Consider the following 11,319-nt stretch of genomic DNA (forward strand, 5'->3'; position numbering starts at 1 on the left):
GACTGGAGGAACTTGGGATACGGACTCCTAGAGCCTCATCCAGCCCGTTGGGGGCTGAAGCGCCCACTAAAAGAGGACCCTGGAATTTGGGACTCTCTGCGCTCCTGTCTGGAAGTAGTTTAACCCCTGCTCTTAGAGTTAGGGAACTCAGGAATCCAGCCCTCCCCCCACCCCACGACCCCGTCTGGAAGACTCAGGAATTTGGGTTCCCAGCACCCCTATCTGAGACTCGAGCGTCGAGGCTCCCAGCATCTTCCGTTTAGAGGACGAAAGAAATCTGGACCACTGCTCCCGGTTTTCCGAGAGACCCCGGATTCTGGTTGCCGGAGCCGGAGAGCCCGAAGTTCACACCCCTGACTTGCAGAGACCCGAGAGTGCCGGCTCTGCGCCTCCCCGGGGACCGTGCTAGGGTCAAATAGGAACCGGGCTGCCTCGGTTCGGGGCTGGAGACTCCCGGGGAGGTGAGGGGGGAGGCGAGGGGCCCCGAAGGGCTGGGGGAGGGGGCGGCGCCGCAGCCGCTGAACAATGAGGGGGCGTGCCGGCGGGGGGCGAGCGGAGGCGCCGGCGGGGAGTTGGGGGCTAGAGGGCTGTGGGGAGGCGCTGCGGCTGTGGGGACAGTGAGCGGATCTCGGAGGGACTTGACTGAAAGGGGTCGAGGACTCAGGCCCAGCGCCCCGACTCGCAGCCCTCCGTGGGGGAGGAAGCCGTCTGCAGGACCCTGGCATCCGGTCCCCCAGCCTCCTCCGCCCTCCCCTGGGACCCCGCGGCCTCCCGCCCACGGCTTTTTCCCAGCCCTGCCCCTCGCCCTCGGCTCCAACCGGAGCCCAAACGTTCCCAGGATCCCTGAGCCTCCGGCCCCAGACAGACCAGACTCACAGCTTGGGCGACTCTTGTTCGCTTCACTCTTCTTTGTTTCACCCTTCCCGTTTTTTTCTGTGTTCTCTCTCCTTGCTCCCCTCTTTCTATCACTTTGCGACTGTCTCCCCCATTAGTTACTCCCAGGGCCCCCTCCCTGGATTCAGACCATCCTCCTAACTCTCACGGGGGTGGGGGCGGTGTGGAGACCGGAAAGTCTATGGGGTCCTGGTATCCCAGAAGGGGGTCTTTCTGCAGAAGCCGCTGAGCCACTCAGCCATGCCCGAGGGAGCCCGTGGACTGGGCCTGTCCAAACCCAGCCCTAGCCTCGGCCACAGAGGTGAAGTGTGTGACTGTGCGGCTGTGTGTGACACTCGGACAGGTGAGCGGGTGAGGGAGGGGTGGAGCCTGCTGGGCATTCATTCTTTCGTTCAAGACCCTACAGCCTCCCAGGCTGACCCAGTGCAGGCAACACAGGCTGACCAAGACAACCTTGGCCCTCCTGCACAGAGCTCCAGGTCCGGTAGGGAGAGAGACTCATCCTGAGGCCCTGAGGGAAGCCCAGCACACAGTGGTCAGGGCTGGCTGGGATGGGGAGAGCTCAGAGGGCAGTGGGACCCCTGTCTGGGAGATCAAGGGAGGCTTCCTGGAGGAGGGGGATATCTAAACTGAGAATTGAAAGATTAGGTGGGGTGAATTGAGAGAGGGCAGGAAGCGTATTCTGCGCAGGAGCAGAGAGGTGAGAAGAGGCTGCTTATTTGAGTAAACCAGAGAAGCTGAGTGCCTGGAGCCCAAAGGGTAAGAAGTGGTGTGTCTTGGGAAAAATACACACAGGAAAGGTCTCTAATGGCCACCCTGCAGAGGGCCCTTTGGATCTCAGGAGTTTGGACTTTACCCTGAGGGCAGCTATGGGATTATCCTCGTGAGAGTAAAAGAGTCAGGCTAAATAATAAAGTTCTCCCAGGATGACACATGGAGGTGGATTCAAGGAATGGGGGCCAGCAGTTCAGAGAGGACCCTGCCTGGAGAGGACAGGGCTGGTTAGAGAGGGGAGCTGGTTAGAGAGATGTTGATCAGGGGTGGGTGAGTGTGGGGGCTGAGTGCACTTACTCAGTTGAGGAGCCCCCCTGATGGCTTGTTCCACAACCCCAGCAGCCCCTGCCACCCCCGCCATGACCTCCCCACGAGGTTCTGGGAGCTCCACGTCCTTGAGCACTGTGGGCTCTGAGGGGGACCCGGCTCCGGGCCCCACCCCAGCCTGCTCAGCCTCGAGGCCAGAGCCCCTTCCAGGGCCCCCCATCCGCCTGCATCTGTCACCTGTGGGGACCTCGGGTTCTTCGAAACCCTCGAGGCTGGAGCGTGTGGCCCGTGAGATTGTGGAGACAGAGCGGGCCTACGTCCGGGACCTCCGAAGCATCGTGGAGGTGAGGCGGGTGGGCATCCCAGTGCCGTGGGGACCTGGGCCAGCCCTTCCACCCCCATAACCCCAGTCATTCCCACAGGACTACCTGGGCCCTCTGCTGGATGGCGGGGTTCTGGGGCTGAGTGCGGAGCAGGTGGGCACACTGTTTGCCAACATCGAGGACATCTACGAGTTCAGCAGGTCAGGGATGGGTGGGGTGGGCAGGGGGGTGGGCTAGGGAGCTCAGGAAGAGAGGCTGTGTTCTAACCCAAACCTTGGCGCCCAACAGTGCCCTGTCCAGACTGGAACATGGGGTCTTATGATATTGGGCAGGGATCATGATGGGGAATGAGGACCCAGATGAGGTCCAAATATCAGGATGGATCCAGGCAATGAGATGGGGCTAGCGCCCTGTCAGATCATGGAGCACAGTGAATCAAAGACTCCTGTGCAGGCTGAGGATCATGACTGTGAGCATTTGTGTGACTCATCCTGGGAAACCCCGCAGTCCAGACAAACCAGGATGGTTGGCCCCCTGTGCGGAGGGTGCTAGAGTTCCAGGAGAGCGTGACACCTACGTGTCTTAATGACACTTGTTGTTGTTCAGTCGCTCCATCGTTTCCGACTCTTTGCGACCCCGTGAACTGCAGCACACCAGGCTTTCCTGTGCTTCACCATCTCCCGGAGCGTGCTCAGAGTCATATCCACTGAGTCGGTGATGCCATCCAGCCGTCTCATCCTCTGATGACCCTTAATTACACTTTTTTTTTTTGGCCTCACCGTTTGCATTTCGGGATCTTAGTTCTCCAACCAGGGACCGAACCTGGACCCAGCAATGAAGGCACTTAGTCTAACCACTGGACCACCAGGGAATTCCCTAATTATACATAAAGTTCTTGTGGGAGGTTTGTGAGTCACGACAAGTTTTCAGGGTCGCAATAGGATCTTAAGGTTATCACAGCTCTAAGGGTCCTGACACCCCTCTCCCGGGCTGTGCCCCATGAGATCCTCAAGGCTCATGCTGCCTGTGACAAGATCTCAGGCTGAGGAACATGATGCTGCCCAAGGACAGCGTCCGAGCAGGTTGCTACCTCCCACATCGTGATCAGAGGACCCTTCATGTGGACGTGACATCCCATCCTGGCAGCCCACCAAGGCCCAGCCTTCTGGTGTCCTCGCGGGGTGGGTCTGTGGGGGCAGGGTGGTCCTTCACCCTTTCTCTCTGCCCCTCCCCAGTGAGCTCCTGGAAGACCTGGAGGGCAGCAGCAGCGCCGGGGGCATCGCTGAGTGCTTTGTGCAGAGGGTGAGGCTGGGGCCTGGGTAAGGGGGTTAGGGTGGGAGGGGAGCAGGCCTGGGCTAGGCTTGGAGGGAGGGGTCATGAGGAGTTGGGCACTGACGTCTCCCTGATTCCCTTGTTGCCCACAGAGCGAGGATTTCGACATCTACACATTGTACTGCATGAACTACCCGAGGTGAGGACTGAGAAGCACCTGTTGGGCCCAGGCTGTGCCCCACAAGTTGATGTGCGCTAGCCGAGCACCCCCTACCCCAACCCAGTCAAGTCCCAACACTGCCAGACTGCAACCATGTCCATCTTCTCCCTAACCTCAACCAGCCCCTGAGCGTTCCCAAACCCTGGTCACTCCCTGACTCCTCCCAGCCTGGCCTGTGCTGTGTCTCCAGCTCCCTGGCCCTACTCCGGGAGCTGTCACTGTCCCCACCAGCAGCCATGTGGCTGCAAGAGCGCCAGGCCCAGCTCCATCACTCGCTGCCCCTGCAGAGCTTCCTGTTGAAGCCTGTCCAGCGCATCCTCAAGTACCATCTGCTGCTGCAGGTCAGCTGTGGGCCCCCGGGGGGCTGCCTGGGGAGGGGCGAGGTCCTGTCCATTGGCCACCTGGTGGTGCATCTGGAGTGCGGACCCTGGGAAAGCTGGGCCAGCGAGGACCAGGGAGGCCTCTGGTCCCTAGAAACTGGGCCAGCTCTGGGGCAGTGTCTTGTTAGCAGTGGGGGCTGGCGCCCGTTGACTTCACTTCCTGTCTTTGCTTGCTTGTCTTTCTCTCGGTCTCTGGCTCTCCATCTCTGCCCCTGCTTCTCGCTCTCTCTCGCTCGCTCGCTCGCTCTCTCTCTCTCTCTCTCTCTCTCTCTCTGTTCGTTTCTCCCTTCCTCTGTTCGTCTTCCTCTCCCTGGGCGCCTGCCCTCCAGGAGCTGGGCAAGCACTGGGCAGAGGGCCCGGATGCCGGGGGCCGCGAGATGGTGGAGGAGGCTATTGTGTCCATGACAGCGGTCGCCTGGTACATCAATGACATGAAACGCAAGCAGGAGCATGCTGCGCGCCTCCAGGTGACCCTGGGAGAGGGCTGGGACCCGCCGTGGGCCTGGGGGGCGGGGTGGACCTGAGGGCCTCCGGCCAGGGGTCGGCAGAGCCTTGGGGTGGACTGGGACCTCACGGTCTGCTTGCTAACCACCCTGTCTTGATTCGCGTGCACTGCCCGCCGGTATGTTCCTGGGGTCCTGGCAGGAGGTGCAACGGCGCCTGGGCGGCTGGACCGGTCCAGACCTCAGCGCTTTTGGGGAGCTAGTGCTGGAGGGCGCATTCCGAGGTGGTGGAGGGAGCGGCCCCCGACTCCGAGGGGGTGAACGGCTGCTCTTTCTGTTCTCACGGATGCTGCTCGTGGCCAAGCGCCGGGGACCGGAATACACCTACAAGGGCCACATCTTCGTGAGTTCAGGGATGGGGGCGGGGCCAGATGTTGCCTGCCAGGTGTATTCTATACAGAGCTGTAGAGCCAAAGGTGTGGCTAGGGGCAGGGTATACACGAGTGGGCAACTTGCTTAAAAGGACCACGTTTCCTTGAGTCAAGGAGCGAGGTAGGGTTTAATAAGGAGAGGCAAGCAGGGTCAGAGCTATGCAGAGGTGATGTGGACCTAGAAGGGGAGGACCTGGATCTGCCCACCAGGCAAGCATCTACACTATTCTGCAGTCACGTCTTCTTGACCCAGATGAGAGTGGGAGGGCTGGTGAGGGAGAGCTGAGCCCAGCCTGGTGGAGAGGGTTGACGGGGTGGGAAGGGGACATCTTTTATTTATTTATGGGTGCACTAGGTCTTGATTACTATGAGAGCTTTTGCCCAGTCGAGGCACGGTGGCTTCTCTTATTGTGGAGTACAGGCTCTGGGGCGCAGGGGCTTCAGGAGTTGTGGTATGTGAACTCAGTGGTTGTGGCTTTCAGGCTCTAGAGCGCAGGCTTAATAGTTGTGGTGCAGGGGCTATTCCATGGCATGTGGGATCTTCCCTGATTAGGGATCAAGCCCAGGTTTCCTGCACTGGCCTGCAGATTCTTTACCACTGAGCCACCAGGGAAGCTGGAAAGGGGACATCTTTTAGGAGGAGGGGGCTCAGATACACTTGAGGGGTACATGGACGAGTCTGAGGCCTCTCTCTGCCCCTCACCCAGTGCTGCAACCTGAGTGTGAGCGAGAACCCTCGAGACCCTCTAGGGTTCAAGGTGTCCGATCTGACTATTCCCAAGCACAGGCACCTGCTCCAGGTGAGGATAGGGTGGGGCTGGGCAGGCGGGGATTTCCTGCCCCCCAAGTCCCTAGACCTCACAACTGGCTTCCAATTCCACCCCCACCTCACCCCACCCCTAGGCCAGGAACCAAGAAGAGAAGAGGCTGTGGATTCACTGTCTCCAGCGCCTCTTCTTTGAGAACCACCCCGCTTCCATCCCTGCCAAGGTACAGCTCCTATCACCACTAGAGGGTCCTCAGGGTGCGGGGGACCCGTGCATGCACGCTCAGTCATGTCCAAGTCTCTGTGACCACCCTGAACTATAGCCCACCAGGCTCCTCTGTCCGTGGGATTTCCCAATCAGGAATACTGGAGTGGGCTGCCATCTCTAAGGGATCTTCCCGACCCAGAGGTTGAACCTGCGTCTCTTTGCATCTCCTGCATGGGCAGAGGATTCTTTTACCACTGTGCCACTTGGGAAGCCCCCCCAACTCAATAGCATTGAAAGACCCTGAGTGCCAGGGATGGGGGTGGGGGCGCTGTCTTACAGCATGATAGTTACATTCAAAGTTGGGTTACCTGGGTTTCAGTCCTAACTCCACAACATCCCTGCTGTGTGATTCTGGGCAAGTAACTTAACCTCTCTGGCTTCAGCTTGCTCACGTGGAGGAATAATAGCACCAACTTCATAGGGCTGTGGGGAGGATTCGTGAGTATCAGTCATGTAAGGCACCTGACAGGTAGCAGCACCCTTTAATCAGACCGAGCCTGGGGTTCTCAGGGCCCAGCCCCCTCAACCCTCATGCTTATCTTTTTCAGGCAAAACAAGTCCTCCTTGAAAACAGCCTGCACTGTGAGTCGGGACCTCGGGTTGGGAGGATGTGACAGTAGAGGAATCGCTTCAAAGAAAAAGTAGAATATTAGCTCCAAATCTCTTCCTGTAGGTGCTCCTAAAAGCAAGCCTATCCCAGAGCCCCTTACACCCCCACTTGGGTCTCCCTGCCCGCGAGATGCTAGAAGTTTCACTCCTGGACGACGGAACACAGGTAAAGGAGATGGAACCCTGAGGTTCCCCCTCATCCCTTCCCCAAGAACCTGGAGTGGGGGTCCTAACAGGGTTCCAATCTACCTCTCCCCACAGCTCCATCACCAGGACCCACCACTACCCGTCGCGGCCGCAGACAGTCTGGTGAGTGCCCTCCCCTAAGAGTGAACTTGGTGTCAGGTGGGGGAGTGGGCCCTGACATCACTGTGTCTTCCCCTTAGAGCCTCTAAAGGACCTTTACGTCATGTTGCCACACAGCGGTGAGTGACTGCCCAGCCCAGCCTGGTGCGCCCGTGTCTGTTCCCTGGGCCTCGCGGGCGTCGTGAAGGAGGGGTGATGGGGCCACTCATCAATAACAAGGAATAACACTTGTTCCTCCATCTCACTCTTTCCTCTTTCTCATCGCTTCCTCCCCAGCTAAGCCTAGACTCAAGGTGAGAAACATTCCACAACCCGTACTCCTGGGTCTATTGGGGGAGGGAACTTGAGTTCCCAAGTCCCCGGTCTGAAGAAGAAGGTGATGAGGCCCTGTCCTCTGAGGGAGGGGATTGGGGCCCCCAGACTCCCGCCCTCCTTCCTTGCCTTCCTCACAGCACACCGGCAGTGCGGGGGAGCTCTACCCGCCCCTGGAGCCTCAGCCACCAAGTCCCACTTCTGGACCCCCTGAGGACCTGGAGGACACAGGACCCCCCACGCTGGACCCTTCTGGGCCCTCAATCACTGAAGAAATCCTGGAGCTCCTGAACCAAAGAGGCCTCCGGGATCCGGGGGTGAGCCAGGCGTCCCCTCCCAATGTCCTTGGGGCTCCAGGCCTGGGTGGGCGTAGCCTGGGATTCAGGGGGCCAACCCACCCTGACACCTTTTGGCTTCCTCAGGGCCCGCTACAGCCACCCCATGATGTTCCCAAGTTCCCCGGAGACTCCCAAGTGCCAGGCGACAGTGACACCCTCACATTCCAAGGCCTGCCCAGCCGAGACTCTTCAGAAGAGGAGGAGGAAGAAGAACTGGATATGGATGAACGGGAGCCTTCCCCACTCCACGTCCTGGAGGGGCTCGAGGGTTCCAGTGCAGCTGAAATTGCCGACATTCCCAGCCTTTCCAAAAGCCCCGACAGACCCAGCCTCCCTGAAGTGCCCAGCCTTTCTGAAATTCCCCAGATGCCCCGCCTCCCCAGCCTCTCTGACATTTCCAGTGTTTTTGAAATGCCCTGCCTTCCAGCCATTCCTAGCGTCCCCGACATTCCTAGTCTTTCCAGCGCTGCCCGCCCGCTCCCCTGTGACTCCTGGCTCCAGGGACCCCCGCAGGAGCTGGATGAGACTCTAGCCACCCGGAGAGAACTTTTCCCCGGAAACACTTCTGGAAAACTGGGCGAGCCCTCCTCAGAAGGCAGGGCAGGGCGAGAGGAGGATGAAGGAGGATCATTCCCAGAATTCCAGCCCCCAGATGTCACCCGGGATCAGGGATTCTCACATGAGTTGGAGTTCCGCTCTTGCTCTGAAATCCGGAGCGCCTGGCAGGCCCTGGAGCAGGGGCAGCTGGCCCGGCCGGGTTTTCCTGAGCCACTGCTGATCCTGGAAGACTCGGACCTGAGTGGAGGCAGTGGCAGTGCAGGAGGGAAGGCGGGAGTCCCGACTTCGGAGAGGTCAGCATCCCGAGTGCGAGAGTTAGCCCGGCTTTACAGCGAGCGGATCCAGCACATGCAGCGGGCTGAGACCCGGGCATCGGCCAACGCACCCCGCCGCAGGCCTCGGGCTCTGGCCCAGCCGCAGCTGTTACCTGGCCTGTCCCAGGAGCAGGCTGAGCCAGGTGAGGTCCAGGTATGTGGTCAGCAGAGGTGGCCCCAGCTGGGGGATCTGTCCTAACTCGACCCATCTGTCTTTGCATGCAGGACCCCTGCCTGCCTTTGGACATGTGCTGGTGTGTGAGCTGGCCTTCCCTCTGACCTGTGCCCAGGAATCTGTCTCCCTCAGCCCTGCTGCCCGGGTTCAAGCTGCCACACCCTTGACTAAGCAGGGAGGCTGCCAGGACAGCCAGGGTCTACATGTTTCAAGTTTGCCTGAGCAAGACCATCTGAGCCTCCAGGTTCCAGCTGCTACCCCCCTGCCTGAGCAAGGAAGCCTCTGGAATACCCAGATTCCAGCCGCCACACCTTTGCTGGAAGAGGAAGACCCCCCAGACAGCCAGGCTGCAGCTATTACAATTTCACCAGATCGAGGCCACCTGGAAATCCAAGTGCCAGCTGCCACTCCTTTGCAGGAGCATAGAGACGACGTGGGTACTCAGGTTCCTTCTAGCACCTCATCTCCTGAGCAAAGAGGCCATGTGGACGTCCAGCTTCCCACCAACCCAGCTTCACCCAAGCGGGGCAGTTCCTCTGATGTCACGGTTTCAGCCACCAGTCCTGCACCCAAGCAAGAAGGCTGCTGGGACAGCCAGAGCCCAACCAACACCCCTGTAACTAAGCCAGGAGGCTGCAGGGATGTTCAGTCCCCAGCTACTGCCTGTGGGCCAGCCGTCGATCTTTCGCTCATACACAGAAGCAGCCTGGACCCTCAGATCCCAGCTGACACCCCACTGCCCTTGCAGCGTGACCTCCCAGACATTCAGGTTCCAGGTACCTCACCTTTACCTGTACACAGAGGCCACTTGGACCGTCAGAACCCAGCTGATGCCCCACCATCCTTGCCCCAGGAACCCCCCGATTTTCAGGTTCCAGCTGCCACACCTTTGCCCCAGACAGCAAGCCTCACGGACACGGATGCCCAGGTCCAAGCCCTCCTGCCTTTGCCCCAGCAGGGAGGCCTCCGAGACATCCAGGGTCGTGCCGCTGCACCTTGGCTTCAGGAACAAAGCCTCACAGACCTCCAGGTTCAGAAGCTGACACCTTTGTTGGAAAGGAAGGGCCTCACGAATGACCAGGTTCCAGCCACCGCACCTTTGCCTGAGCAAGGAGGCCCTATGGACACTCAGGGCCCGTTACCCATCCCAGTCCAGACCACCGTGCTTTTGGCCAAACAAGGAGGCCCCTCGGTCTCTCACGCTGCCAGATCAGAGTCTTCAGACTTGACCCCACCCCACAGTCCCCCACCCCCGACACGGAAGCTCCTGGGCCCCAATGCGGCTGCCCTTTCAAGATACCTGGCAGCTTCGTACATCAGCCAGAGCCTGGCTCGGCGACAGGGGCCTGGAGGAGAGGCTCCCCCAGCCTCCCGGGGCCCTTGGTCCTCCTCTGCCCCCACATCACGGGCACCTTCACCGCCACCCCAGCCCCAACCCCCACCACCCCCAGCCCGGAGGTTCAGCTATGCCACCACGGTCAACATCCATGTCGGAGGTGGCGGGCGGCTACGGCCAGCCAAGGCCCAGGTCAGGTTGAACCATCCTGCTCTCTTGGCAACCCCTCAAGAATCTGTGGGTCTCCGCAGAGCCCAGGGGGGCCCCGATGCCCCTTTCCACATGTGAGTCAGGATGTCGGGCTCCTTGAAAAGCAAAGACTTCAACCAGATGCCAGAGACCCTCAGAATTCGCCCGGAAGTCCAGACACTGAACACAGGTCTAAAAATTGCTGCAGCTTGCAGACACCTGGAATCTTTGGAGAATGGCCCTTGTTACTTACCTGGATTAACCCAACAGGGATGGGGAAGGGGATGTCATTAATATTTTGTTAACTAATATGGAATTACGTATCTTTTCCCATTCTGGAGGCAGTGGGGATGTCAGAAGGCAACAATGAATAGGAAGGTCTGATACGGCACAAATCAGTTGTTCTGAAAATTTGGGGAATCTCAGACTCCTTTGAGAATTACTGAAAACTGGATCCATTACAGTTGGGTGTATGAGTTCAGAAGGTTTATAAGCTGCTTAATGCCTACCCAGGAAAGCCAAGTTAAGAAGTCCCCCCCGACCCCGCCGCCAAAAAAAAGGGTTTCCCAAGCAAATCCCCTGAAGCTCTTCCTTTAGCAGTTTATTCAGTTTATGTGCCCCACTATCATCCGGTCGTCTCATCTTCATAGCCAATTCTATCCACCCAGCTGTCTCTCCATCATCTCCCTCTGTCCATCTGTCTTCAAATCCATTATCCTACCCATAGACTTGCTTTATTCAGCTATCTTCACCCTTTTCATCCATCCTCCTACCCCACCCCCCATCTAGCACCCGTTCCTCCATAAATCTACCATCCATTACCCCACCTGTCTGCCTTCTCCAGCCAGCTCTATTCATCCATTCGTCCCTCCGTATTCCCACTGCTGTCCATTCATTCGTTCATACATTTCATCACTCAGTCATCTCCTAGTCCATCAAGCCAGCCAGCCGTTTAACCATCTCTACCACCAGCCAGCCAGCCGTTTTAATCTCTTTCAATCCATCCTTCCTTACCTGGATTCTTCTGGGTCTCGGTACTACAAAACTTCAGAGACAGTTCCATGCTAACACCAGAATGGATTGTGGTTTGGGATTCTGGGAAAAGTGTCCCACATCTGCCTGAGTTCTCTTGGCAACCACTCTC

At 58.8% G+C, this 11,319-nt stretch overlaps 1 protein-coding gene across 3 annotated transcripts; it reads left to right on the forward strand.

The window, feature by feature from the left end:
- The first annotated feature begins 371 nt into the window (after positions 1 to 371).
- PLEKHG2 (pleckstrin homology and RhoGEF domain containing G2) lies at positions 372 to 10,570 on the forward strand. Of its 3 annotated transcripts, none has more exons than XM_069549053.1 (19): positions 372 to 461; positions 1,114 to 1,237; positions 2,008 to 2,279; positions 2,358 to 2,458; positions 3,494 to 3,560; positions 3,683 to 3,729; positions 3,941 to 4,091; positions 4,460 to 4,597; positions 4,776 to 4,976; positions 5,712 to 5,804; positions 5,908 to 5,994; positions 6,587 to 6,620; positions 6,712 to 6,813; positions 6,909 to 6,956; positions 7,034 to 7,072; positions 7,230 to 7,246; positions 7,406 to 7,582; positions 7,688 to 8,618; positions 8,701 to 10,570. In XM_069549053.1, exons 2-19 carry the CDS (start codon positions 1,135 to 1,137, stop codon positions 10,272 to 10,274), a joined length of 4,182 nt encoding a protein of 1,393 aa, XP_069405154.1. In that variant the 5' UTR covers positions 372 to 461; positions 1,114 to 1,134; the 3' UTR covers positions 10,275 to 10,570. The 3 variants fall into 3 exon arrangements, with proteins under 3 accessions (XP_069405154.1, XP_069405155.1, XP_069405153.1); XM_069549054.1 differs by having other exon boundaries at positions 2,011 to 2,279; XM_069549052.1 differs by lacking the exon at positions 372 to 461 and having other exon boundaries at positions 609 to 1,237.
- Positions 10,571 to 11,319: the final 749 nt, after the last annotated feature.

This window comes from Ovis canadensis, chromosome 14 (genome assembly GCF_042477335.2).
Source record: "Ovis canadensis isolate MfBH-ARS-UI-01 breed Bighorn chromosome 14, ARS-UI_OviCan_v2, whole genome shotgun sequence".
In the NCBI taxonomy this organism is placed as follows: domain Eukaryota; kingdom Metazoa; phylum Chordata; class Mammalia; order Artiodactyla; family Bovidae; genus Ovis; species Ovis canadensis.